The following is a 14,072-nucleotide window of genomic DNA, read 5'->3' on the forward strand; positions in this document are numbered from 1 at the left end:
GGCGAAGCTGCAGGCAAAAAACTAGTAGTATTGCAGTAACATAAGATGTAGATTTTCCTGTATATTAGTATAGAATTTTCAATGGAAATGGAAAAGTTATGATTATCCAACTTGACATGACCGAGTCGTAACCTTAAAACGATAATTTGAACAATTAAATTTGTCATTCATTCATTCAGTCAGTTCAGTCCAAGATACAAGCGATGCATGGGTTCTATAGATACTGTAAAAATGTCGTGTGTTTCTCTCAGAAAGCCTATTGAAATAATTTTGACTACAAAGTTTTGGTCGCATTTACGTTGTAGACTTTTTGTAAATGTGTAATTAATTGCATTTAGTAAAAAACGAGACTAAACAAACGCACTAAATGTGTATATATTACTCCAATAAGCAGTCAGTATTCTGGGCACATTGCTTCGATACGGCGCGTTCTAGAAGATTTTTTTATTTATAAGACGCGTATATTTTATTTGTAATTTATTTTAATACATAGCTCTTCCACATTTTCATACAAAACTACGAAACTGAACTGAATACATCATATATATTTTTGTGAAATCTCGTTTGTATAGCAATCAGTACCTCCTACGGAGAGCATGGGATTGGTTATACGTCTTTGAACTATGGAGAAAACTAGAAACTAGTATCCATTTCTAATCGGATGCCATGAAAATATTGATCTCCAATAACAGTAAGTATTATTTAAATCGATTAATTAATTGTCTACATCTCGACTAATGAATACTCGGGAAATTTATATCGTGATCTAAAACAACGAGATTACAGAAAAACTAGTTGAAATTGGATCCTCAGTCCCTTTTATTCGATTTTGTAAAAAATGCCTAATTTTTGGCTTACGATAACGCATTTTGTAGGATATCTGTGACCATAATATTACCAAAATATATTATAGTTACGTACGTATACTGCCATATCCATATTTACTGTCTGTCTATTACACTTTTTAACCGCTGGACTGATTTTAATGAAATTTGAAATAGATACAATTAAATATCCGAGGTCAAACATAGGGTATATTTTTTTCAAAAAATCAACCGTTGAAATGCTATAAGCTGAGGGCGAAAGATTTACATGAAAAACTCGCACGATATTTTCTGAGCTGCGTCTCAACAGTTTTGTTTGTGATATTTTACTACGGAAACAGAACAGCAAATAAAAAAAAGTCAAATATATATTAATTTTAAATTTTTCGCAATACTTACATCAAAATTATCCGCCTTTTCTTCCCGATTTAAACCAAAACAGAAGACAAAAGGAGTCAAAGATCACGCGTCACCCGGGGCTGCTCGCACGCGAGTAGACACTCGATTATAAACCGCCAATTCAATCAAACAGTTCTATCATTGCATTATATCCTTTATTATCGGCTTGTAAAGTTCACACGGGTTGTATTGTAAAGGTTGGTAACGATGCCGACAAAAGATTTATAAGCGAAAATTACTTACAAAAATTGTACAGCTCCAAGCATTCTGTCGTCATAAGTTATCAAATATTCGATTTTTTTTTAAATCAAGTAGTTTTGTTTGGTCGGCTACAATATTGTACAATTATTATATACATAAATAAACGAAAGGTTTACATAAATAAAAATTGTATATTATATAATTAAATAAACATTAAACGGAAGCAGAAGGAGATGGCACATAAATTCTGTTCTTTGTCGTTGTGGTAGCGGACCTGGGCTCCGACACTCAAATGCTGAAATGGGAACCGGAAAAACGCTCAGACGAAAGAGACATTCGATGTTTTTCATGCAATGTACTAGCTAAGTAAATCAAATTGTTTATTTTTAAAAAATACGTAACTTTTGGTTTGATCTAATTTCTTTAGTCCCCAGACTAGGTAGGTACTAAGAAGAGATTAATTATTTGTAACTAGATATAACTAATAGAATGATCACAATAAATGACATTGATTCAACATAATTTTAAAATCCCAATTTACATACGTTCATCTCACTTCCCTCGAAATCGGAATCGATTACAACGAATCAGTCCGATTACGAGTTCCGTATCGGTTTTCTGTCGACATAAGTACCGCATCAATGGGGCAAGTTGTAGGGAAAGTTCTCATTCTGTGAATATATTAGTAAATATTAATATAGTTTTAACCAACATAGTCACATAGAAGTAGAGAAGTGGAATAAAATACCAATTAAAATTAGAAGTATAAAATATATTTGTACGAATAAAATCTTAAGTGTGTTTTTTTTCTTTCGTTTATTTTTATTTTGTTTTTATCACCTGTCACCTGGGCTTGGTTTACGCGTGCAGGTTTTGTATGTCGCGTCGCAGCTATATTGTAGAATTCGGTACACTGAATCGCAAAATTTTGGCGGGCTGTAAAATATATCACTGGTTTTCATTACATTCAAATTAAAGCTCTTATACAAACTATATTCATTCGTGTTAGCAATTAAGTTCGGCGATAGTAGCCGACGTCAAAGCCGAACCGGGCAACTTGGTTTTTTTTAATAGTATAGTGGGCAGCCGCAGGTCGCCTGATGGTAAGCAAACACCACAGCCCATGGACGCCGGCATACAGGTCACTGTTACGTTGCCGACTTTTTAAGTGTCGTAAATATATTACTTTTATAAATTGAGTTTTATAAATTGCTCCAATTCACACAAGTTATAAATCGGGTTTCTTCACCATTTCTAAATATAAACTGCCATACTTAGATTAGTAAGTAGCTATAGAATTACATAAGACACATGTAGGATTCGAACCAAGTACCGTAGCACCTAAGGTGCTCCTTGACCAATCCTACTTAACCACCACACACACGATCATTGTTTATATAACAAATTGAGGTTAATATCTACAAATCAGTGTTCTCATCCTTTACAATGAAGTTCGTAATCTTGTTTATAAAACAATCGTCTGTCTAAAGGTTATTTTACAAAACATATTCATTTTCCTTTACGAAGTAGACAGAGCCAGAGTTGCGAACCGTGGCATGTGGTTCCGCCCTAAAATACAACCACTCTATATCCTACCGTGGATGTCGTATTACGTCGCGTATCATATTTTGTAAGCTGACCTGGCCTCACAACCCCGATCTAGAGTTACGAACCTCAAAGGCAACATTTAGCTGAATCGGACTTATTAGTGGGATTATGTATTAATTAGATTTCTAGTCTATGAGAAGCATCTGCAGTCTTATAAACCTTGATTGACTTTTACAATCTATGTATAAATAGAAGCCGCTAGGATATTCAATGTTTTTCTGTCCCTCGAGAGTCCAGTATTGAGGCAAATCTTGTTCTTCTAGCATATAGATAAATTCATTCTAATACTTACATATATTAGGTATCTAATATACTTGTTTCAACTTTGTAGCTGAAATATATACTTATTTAAATTTACTGGAGCTCCTCGTTGTATAGCAAGTAGTTATCAATCTAATGTGATAGGCTGACTTCTCTTAATATGTTCAGTGTACAGTATACCTTATAAATATGTCAAATGGACCTCTACAGCAATAGAAGCTAATTTTATTACGCATAGAAAGTAGAAAACATAGACCTATCATTCTACTCAAAATTTCATGGTCATCACGCGAATCAAGTCAAGTGCCATAGACTAGGAAATAATGGGGTGTTTCGTCTATGATTACCACAAACAATATTGGAGTACCGTAGTCCAGTTACCAGGGGCGCAGGAAGCGGCAGCGTGTGTTTAGTGATTATGCTGTGACTGATAGATTACATACTACGCACTTTCTACAAGCGCATAGACCACCGTTTTAACCCACTTGGAAAGAGGAGGTTTATGTTCAACTTTTTTTTATTGTACTCCTAGGTGTTACACGCGTCTGGGTGATATTCACGAGCGTTTTGAACGCCGTCGCGGGCTGTCATTAGTGTTTATTAAATTGTACCATACACAGTAATCAATTTAATTATCATATTTTATAAATAAGCAAAGTACTGGTACAATGTTAATTTTATAAATGTTTAATTTAAAAATATATAATATTCTTTATTCAAAAAAAATGAAACGCTACACGCCGCGTTTAAACAGTCGTGAAATTCACCTTTCTACGCTGGTGATAGCCTATGATTAACCTCGGGTCATTAACTGTATGATTCAATATTTCATCAACATCGGTTTACTAGCGAAAACGTGACAGACTTTAGTAATTATAATACTGTACATGTTTCGTTTTGTTCAGATTTTTAGGTTTTTTACGAACGGTACACCTACTTAAGATTTGTACCCACGTGTGGAAAAAATATATAAATATACTTATTTATGAACAAGTAAATTACTATTATTATAAAGAGCGTAAGCGTTTGAGGCGGGTAATCTCCGAAACTACCGAACCGATTTCAAAAATTATTTCACCATTAGAAAGGTACATTATCCAATACGACTATGATTCTTCATAGTCGTATTGGATAATGCAATAATAGCCTATATAATAGCCTATAGCAAGCTATCCTTCTTCATAGTCATATTCCTCATGGCTGAGGATCGTGGTTATTACGTGGAATGAATAACACACAACTACTTTCTTGTTAATGGAGTGGTTTTCCATTGCCTTTTCACACACAAGTTAATAAGAATCAACCAGTATGCAGGTTTCCTCACGAAGTTTTCCTTCACCGGAAGCAAGTGGTGGACGATGAAAACTACTATACATGAATCAGATTGGTATACAAACCATTACACCACTACCGATATAGGCTATATTTTATCTCAAAATTCCCACGGGAGCGAAGCGACGGGCGACATCTAGTTTTTGAATAAAACACGATTACTTTTTGACGACCTCGGTGGCGCATTGGTAAAGTTCTTGCCACTGAACCGAGAGGTCCCGGGTTCGATCTCCAGTCGGGTCATGATGGAAAATGATCTTTTTCTGATTGACCCGGGTCTTGGATGTTTATCTATATATGTATTTGTTATAAAATCTAGTATCGTTGAGTTAGTATCCCATAACACAAGTCTCGAACTTACTTTGGGGCTAGCTCAATCTGTGTGATTTGTCCTAATATATTTATTTATTATTTACTTTGCAGTAAACGGAGGATGCAACACGATCATAACCCGACCATTCGGACACGTATGAAAACGGAAAATGCATCAACGAAGACATTTTTACAATCGTTAAGGCCTGGCGTCTAGACGGGTGTACGTGATGCACATAACATCGGTTGTGTGTGGTCAGTGACATTACCGTGTTTTTGTAATTGTATGACAGAAACATTCAGTATTTCCATACTAATATTATAAAGAGAAAAGTATTTTTATTTATAACGGATAAACTCAAAAACTACTGGTAACGATTTTGATGATATTTGGCACAGAGATAGGCGAAATCTTCAGGCTGACATAGGGTATGGTCTTACTCGAGCAAAGCCGGGGCGAGCCGCATTATTTTATATTTTAAATAGTAGAATGACTATTATCACTTCACCTGGTAAACTTTTCACATAATTTCAAACACGTTAAAATTATCTACTTAGTGAATCGACTCGGGGTTTATTTAAGACAAATCACAACAGATTGAGCTAGCCCCGAATTAAGTTCTAGACTTGTGTTATGGGATACTAACTCAATGATACTATATTTTATAACATATACTACATATATAGTTAAACATCCAAGACCCGGGCCATTTAGAAAAAGATCATTTTCCATCATGACCCAACCGTGGATCGAACCCGGGACCTCTCGGTTCAGAGGCAAGCACTTTACCACTGCGCCACCGAGGCTGATAGGCAATCACATTCCCAAAAACCGTTGAAAGCCAGTCACATTGAACAACTAGCTGTCGAAAGTCGGTAAAATGACAGTCGAATCTATCTATTATTATAAAGAGGTAAGCGTTTGTGAGTTTGTATGTTTGAGGCGGATAATCTCCGAAACTACCTAACCGATTTCAAAAATTCTTTCACCATTAGAAAGGTACATTTTGCAAGATTGCTATAGGCTATATTTTGTATATAATTCCCACGGGAGCGAAGCCCCGGGCAACATCTAGTCTTGGATAAAACTCTATTGAATATATGTAATAGCTCGCTCTTTATGATGTTGTTAACTATATAACAACAGAATATTGCATTATTTCCGTATGGGAAACCCTTGTTACATAATTTACTGTTATGGATATTAAATCCAGGCTATCAAATCCAGTAACCGTTACATTTGATTGTTCTCAGCTTTCTAAGAATACCTAAACTCTTGTACGGTAGCAGTGAGGGGCGTAGCGTGGATCGTTGTCGCCCGGAGAAATCATATTTTGACGCTCATTTGACGGCCTAATTTTCCGCTCAATTGAGATCATCATTTTTTCCGCTATGTCCAAAGCCTTTTTTCCGTATGTAGCATATTTCGGAAGCAGTGGTGCTATCAGACGTGACCTAAAGCATGCCGCGTGTTTCTTGTAATGCCGGTATATCGGCTCCACAGTGTTGCCAAAGAGTTCGCCGAACTATAAGACCTACATTTGTTAATTGACGTCCTTGGAGAAAAGGCCGCGGCGAAGTTTTTGCGCCGTTTCTTCTTCACCTGCGCTTTGGAAGTCTGCAGTAGACTTAGTTTAAGTATTTTTTTTTGACGTCAATAAACGATGTATATCATCCTATATTGAATAAAGAATTTTGAATTTGAAATTTGGCAGATTCAGTATACATTTCTGATCTTCCATTGCGGTGCCTAAATAAAAGCACTCGCTCGGCGTCTGAGTTCAACAGTGTGGAGCTGACATAAGATATAAAGCGGGATATTTCTATCGCCCACCGAATTTTAGCGCACAGGGCGGTCGCCCTTCACGCTTCGCCACTAAGAACAGTATAATAAACTTCCGTTTAAAGACTGAAAGTGCCACGCTATTAGAATCGATAATGTACTAAAGTCTGGTTATGATCAATACCAATTTTCTCCTATATTTACATTTAATAGTGAGTGGTGGCAGAAGTATCTATTAAGTAGCAAAGATTATATAAGTTATGTTAAAGATATTTCATTGTTTTTGTCTCATGAATCCGCCGAGTCTGCATTGAGATTTTGATGATTTCAAAAATCTTGCACGCCTTTAAATTGCCTAATATTTGTGTGAGAAATTACTATTTAATATAAAAATTGACGTGAAAAAGTGCCTGTGAAGCTCAAGGTACAATTTTTTTGAACAGTCAACAGCACATCAACCTACCAAAATCATTGCAAATTCGCTGCTATTACCGCGCCATAGAGATTCACGTTGGGTAACTTGATGTGCTGTTGACTGTACAGCCGCGCGCGAGGCTCTTCTACATCTATGGTTCAAACAAAGAAATGCCTATTTATTTTTATGACGACACAGTAATACAAGATCCTTATACATTTTTGTTGGAGAAAATTACTCCCATGTAACTCTGTTAGTTACTTGCCATCACAGGAACAGGGAGTGTTGAGTCTTATTCATAAACTTTCTTTGACACGATCCATCAACCTCTTCTTGGTTTACCCTCCATTCCATATACATTAACTTTCTTTAACGGTCACAATAAAAATAAATAAATAATTATATGGGTATTAATAGGATATTATTGTCTGTTTTACCCTTACCTTTTATCCAAGATATACGATTAATAAAGGTTGTTTACTTAGAACCGAGATACTAAAATGCTACATATTTACAGAATGGATCATAACATTTGCTTTCACAGTTATATGGTCCAGTTATAGTTATACTATTGTTAAGTTTATGTCAAAGGAAAGTTCCAATAATTCAATGTTTACGTCTGTGTGTAATTTAACAATGTTTTCTGAAAGAGTTTATTGAGTTATTAAACAAAAGTTTTAATGAAATAAAAACTTGATGAACATTGAAAACTTCAGCTCATATTATTTGGAAGAATAGTTAATTAATTGTTAATTTATTTTATGTATTGTTACAAAACACAATGGGTATAAATTTTGTGCACAATTTGATTAGAAATCTGTCTGTCTTCCGCGCTAAAATAGGACCACCTCGACACCACCCGTGGACATTATACGATGCAAATATGCAATAACAGAGACAGAGGGAGAAGACCGAGAGGTTACAACAGCATTTCTGTTCGATGGTCGGACGTTAACCATAAAAAAACCTAACTAGGAAAGGTGTCATAATAAAAATAAATCAGGATCACTCTAGACTAGATGAAAGAGACGGTACAAGCATTAATTAACAAAAACAGATAAAAGTAAACTCTCTTACGTAAGTTAGCAACCCAGATTCCCAGTAACGTTTCTTAGAACCTCGCTACTCAAGCGCAAATAAGCGGAACTCCTCGTTGAAAAACCCTATCTTGACGTGTGTATAACACAGTGACATATTATGATAAACACCGCTGAACATCAATTGCATTGTCCAGAGAATTGAGCACCGACCTTGTAATTACTTCCTGGATAGGTTTTCACTTCGTATTGACTAGATTCATAATAATAAAGACTATTCTATTCTCAAAGTGAATTTATAACATAGGTGCGATGACTACAAAAAAAAAATTATGACTACCACGTGTCATTGACTACCTAATAAGTCAGATTAAGACAGGCACCTAGTATCGAATAAGAATTAATTAATAGAATATAGAAACTTTTTTGATATGGCCATTTAATTCGGCATACCGAAACTGTTGTACGCGATAGTTAACGGGTAGGTACGCGATAGTTGAGAAAGTTTTTGCTTAATCCGATTTAAGCTTAAACGAACATTGCTTTCCAAGTAATCAAAGATTAAGTTTATAGGAAGATAATATAAGTCTTGTCCGACCGGTAGGTCACACCCAGCGGAAGTTACTTGTACATTTGTTCATACAGTACTTACATAAAATTGTGGATTTATACATAGCAAAGGTTTATTGTGACAAGTAACTATTATCTGTGGGTGATCCAGTTAAGTCAACAATCAAACTATAAACTAATAATTGCAAATAAATGGGTAAGGTAGAAAATATGATAATAACTTTGCCTTTGCTGCATCCAGTCAAAATAAGTGACTTAGAAAATAGGGCTAAGTAACGGTATATAAGAGACAAGTCCACTATTTTAAGTACTTACATGTATATGTATTGATTTTAATCTAGGTATGTACTTATTTTCGAACAATAAACTTAATACAAACAAACAAGCAAGTTTACTTTGTGGAAGTTTGGTTTTGAGTTATATTTAATCTAGCACAATGTTGAAGAAGGTCAATGTCGACAATTCGCATCAACAAACTGAAAGAGATGTCAAACACTGGCAATTCCGCATGGACTGTTTTTAAAACTTCAGCCACCATTACATGAAGTATATACTTAATGAAGTTCAGTCACCCTTTACTATAAAAATTATATGAAAAATGTGCCAGAGTACTTCCTAACGAACAAATACATCTTTCATTTTTTGTTCATTTCGGCGTATTATCAAAACGTATCGACGAATTTTACTGCAAAGTTTCGGTTGCTATTCACAATCACAAGCAGTTAAGAAAGTACCTACATAATCCAAAAACTTATTAAAATTCATTTCGCGCGCTTTCCATATGTCACCTCGTATGTCAGCATTGACAATAGAGCGTGATTTTTAAATGCCGAAGGCGAATGCATCTCGCTTTACGCAGCCACGGCTCGGGTGAAAAAAATCGCACGTTACAAAATTTGCATACATGCTGTGGGAATACAAAATAATGCACGATGACGCGTGAATTAATGTGTTCTTTAAGGCGCATACGTTTTTAACTTTACATGTAATAATGTTCTATATATATCTACATCCCTACATAGATTACCTACACAGGCAATCTAATAAAAAAACCGTACTGTAAGATACCATAATCTAGTCCGATGGCTTGATCATGCCAAAGCGTTATCAAAATATTGCATATAGTTTGTAAACTCTTTTTTCACAAAGAAAACATAGAAATATAGTAGGTAGATAGTTATTTTTAGTAGTTATTTATTGTTTTTAGTTATTCTATTAAAAAAATATATTGAATTTAAGGGGCATATTACGCAAAGGTCAGTGCAGATGGCGCTACTGGTACAACTATGACAGGTATGCGAATGGATGCAAAAGGCGACAATTTTCAATACTGTTCCAGATTTACGACCAAAAATACCTTCGACGCAATCGTGGTACGAGTTTAAAGGAAAAAAAGGAAGGATTTAGTCGATTATCCTGAATATCCTGAATAATAACACTATTTTAGGTTATGTTCTGCATTATTTGGTCAACTGTGGTCATAAACTGATATAAACTTGATTTTAACTGAAGATTTTACCTGTATGAAGTCCATATTTTAATAAGTCTTCACGTGTGAAGTGTTCAGAGCTTCTTTTCGACCGTTTACTGGCTCGAAATTTTTACAGTGTGAGGCGTATTCCATAGTTTTCGAAGTTTTTTTAATTTATGGCAAAATATTTTTCCCGATATTTCGGCACCCGAATATGCTACATTGTTGAATGTTTTCACAAACGAATGCTTACATAATAAAAGGATTAATAAAGTACTCTAAAATAAACGTTTTAATCGACATAGCAAAAGGCGGCAAAGCTTTTGTGTAGGTACCTAACATACAGTGCTGTACTCTGGCGGGATAAATATGCAGTAATACTCCCTATTATCGGGTAAGTACCTAGTACCTATGTAGGTACATACAACGGTGACCAAAGAGAAATACAATCACAAATTTTATGGATCAATTATTATTTGTGAATTTATCATCACTAAGTTTGTTGTTTATGAATAAAATATATTGGTTCATAAAACTATATCAATCTATATAATTAATTTAAGAACATTGTTATTGTCGGTGGAGCATTTTCCATCTCATTCTGTCCTCAGCCATTGATTTCAACTCCCTATACGACACGAGCTCTGCCTTCTCTTTTATTTCATCTAGGAATGCCCTTCTTGGCTTTCCTTTTCCTTTTCTTGCTTCGATTTATCTAAAAATAAAAAAACTAAATCACTCATCATTATTTCTAACGCATAAAATCGAAGTGAAAATCAAAATTATGTGACAGATGTCCACTTAAAATATTATTTTTAGGTCGAACACATCGAAATATGCTAAATAGTAGCCGAAATATCGTGAGAACCAAAGCAGAGGCTCGAAGCGACGCGGAATGTTGAGTGGCTACCTACCGCCGATGCAATTGTTCAACATTTAAATGCAATATCCTCATTGCATGAAATCTACCTCATGCTACTAAATTTAGGACTATTTTTGGGATTTTAAATGAACATTTAATTTTCGCACCAAGACTAAACTAATAAACGCGCATCGAAAATTTGAATGCAAATTTATTTTCGCTTTCTACAACCCGGTGCTTCAAACAAGATCTTTATATTCCTCTACACAATATAGGTACAACAAATGCAAATATGGAGAGCATCCAATAGATTTTAAAATACTTATTATAGACTAATTACTTTATCTGTTTTGATTCCTTGTACAATATTCACGGTTTTATGATAATACACCTACATTTACGAAGCAAAATCCTGGGCGTAAAGTTATTCCTTCTCTGTTACTTTGTAGGTTCCACATAGGTATACTTACAAAAAGCAAAAAAAAAAAAAAACAAAAAGCAAAAGGCAAGCTACCTACAAAATTTACTAAATGATCGATATAATTAAAACCTTCCCTTTCAATTCATCTGTCGCCTGGTTTATTTTCGACAAATCGTTCTATTAGCCTAATCCCGCCGATAACTATTCAAGCAGCATTCGTACACAAAGGATAATCGGCTCGTAATGATTCGGACCTACAATAATCAAGTCGTGTTGAAGCTAAGCACGAATCGCGCCGCCAGACCACCGCAGAAGACTCATTAGCATGATTATTTTTGATACCTTTTACTTAATACCTTTAGCCGTAATTTAAAGCACGTCACGGCACAATGCACTAAATTTTGTCGCCATTTTGGATTTAACTACAGTTTTGTTTTTTTAAATCAGCAAAGAAAATTTTGTCATCGCTTTGCACTGTGCGTTGCCTATGCTGTGCCTTATATTTGGACAATGTAGGAATTTCGTTAATGAATATTAATAATCCATTATAAGTTTAATCAATATTCTTCTCATTACAATTTTTTTACAAAATTTTCAGGAAATTTACTTTTTAATACCTTTTGTGACATCTTGTGTTGAATATATGTACTAAATAACTAAAATGAAAGCTTGTCGGCTATTCAATAATAGATGTCACTACAAGTTGATTTTCAGAAATAGGATATGATACATTATAAATAATGTCCATTTTATTAATTTATTATAAAAACATTATTATGACTATTGATAATTTTCGTAAAGACAAAGATAATTTACTTCCAATACACATATAATGCAGATTTTAATGGCAATGATAGCAACATTAACTAGTAACCTGTCATGTCATCCGCCGTTTATTTCTTTTGACGTGCTGTGTCAAACAACAAAAACACGCACGTGTGAAAATGCGTATCGAAACTTGTTATTTCTGCTCTTCCAGGATATATCCTGGACATGGCATTCAGTTTGTGAGAAATGATTGTAAGGTACGTCAAGTTTCACCAATAATTCTCACCATAACTTAAATTATCTAATGTTATGAAACCCCTAACCAAGGAAGTTTTAGATTTTCAGATTTTGCCGTTCCAAATGCCATGCAGCATTTAAAAAGAAGAAGAATCCGCGTAAAACCAAATGGACTAAAGCATACCGTAAGACTGCGGGTAAGGAGTTGGCTATTGACCCATCATTCGAGTTCGAAAAGCGTCGCCATGTTCCGGTGAAATACAGCAGAGAACTCTGGAACAAGACTATAGAAGCCATGAAGAGAGTCGAGGAAATCAGACAAAAGAGGTCGAACAACTACATCATGCAGAGATTGAGGAAGGGACGTGAAGTTGAATGGCAGAGAGATGTCAGGGAAGTCCAGAGGGATATCTCGCTTATCAGGTATGTTTTTAACTCAATTATTGGTCTATATTCTATTTATTTACATTTCAGTACCTTGAATTACTTACACTCAATGTCTAGAGTATTCATGTAGTAATTGCCAGTTGCTGCCAAACATATATTATGTTCATTAGATACTACATACATCTATAATTCATTTCTGATAATTTTGCCTGAAAATCAGTATTCTCTTTATAAGTTTAAATTTCCTTTTCATTATTATAATTTCATCATATACTTTACAAAAATATTTTTCAACATGTTTGTAAACTCTTTAATTCACAAAGTAAGCAAAGAAATGTGTACAAAATAATCTTGCCAAATAATATGTTATGTTGAATAAAATATTTTCTTACATGCAATGAAAGAATGTTATAGAAACAAATTTCTATTGTACATTTCAGATCCCCAGCAGCAGGTCTCAAACAGCGTGCAGCAGAACAAGAAGACGTCGAGATGGTTGAACCGGAAACCATTGAGGTTGTAGACGCTAAAGGCCGTAAGCAAGTCATTGAAGCTCCCGTCATGGTGCCTGCCACGGGCGATATGATCGAAGACGGAGGCGATGTAGAATTATAAGAATTTAGTCTATTATAAGCAAGTTTTGGTTATTATACATATTTTATTTATGTGACTTGTTTTTTATTGTAATTATATCCCTTACAGATTGTTATACATTTATCTAATGCTGGCTACGCACTAACGCCGAACTCAGATGCTGTCGCGAATGCATGACCATTGCGTAGTTGGTATGAGCTGTTATTTACCTCAATGAAAAACCAGCAATGTATGCCGAACTATCTATCTAACTAACTATCGCGATAATGTATAGCCGGCTTAAAATACTTTCGACCTAATGATTTATAAGTAAAAAAATTTTGGATACAGAAAGTATTTTTGAAGCTAATCAGAGAAGTGCTAATTGAACCCCATGTATAGTATGTATGTAAGTATGTCCACACTTCAAATATAATGATTTCCATCTAAATTACTCAATGACAAATCACAATAAAGAATGTATTGATTTTGTACACTAATCCTCTTAACTCTTAGCAGGTATTGTCAACTGTCCTATCGCTTGCTTCCGGTGAAGGAAGACATCGTGAGGAAACCGTACACACAGGTTGACAATTCAAGTTCACTAGAGC

The 14,072-nt window shown here is 34.8% G+C and overlaps 1 protein-coding gene across 1 annotated transcript; it reads left to right on the forward strand.

Moving 5' to 3' along the window:
• Window positions 1-12,361: 12,361 nt before the first annotated feature.
• Window positions 12,362-13,553, forward strand: RpL24-like (Ribosomal protein L24-like). Its single transcript, XM_053755505.1, has 3 exons — window positions 12,362-12,521; window positions 12,602-12,924; window positions 13,329-13,553. Exons 1-3 carry the CDS (start codon window positions 12,441-12,443, stop codon window positions 13,501-13,503), a joined length of 579 nt encoding a protein of 192 aa, XP_053611480.1. The 5' UTR covers window positions 12,362-12,440; the 3' UTR covers window positions 13,504-13,553.
• Window positions 13,554-14,072: the final 519 nt, after the last annotated feature.

Source organism: Plodia interpunctella, chromosome 15, assembly GCF_027563975.2.
Source record: "Plodia interpunctella isolate USDA-ARS_2022_Savannah chromosome 15, ilPloInte3.2, whole genome shotgun sequence".
NCBI lineage: Eukaryota > Metazoa > Arthropoda > Insecta > Lepidoptera > Pyralidae > Plodia > Plodia interpunctella.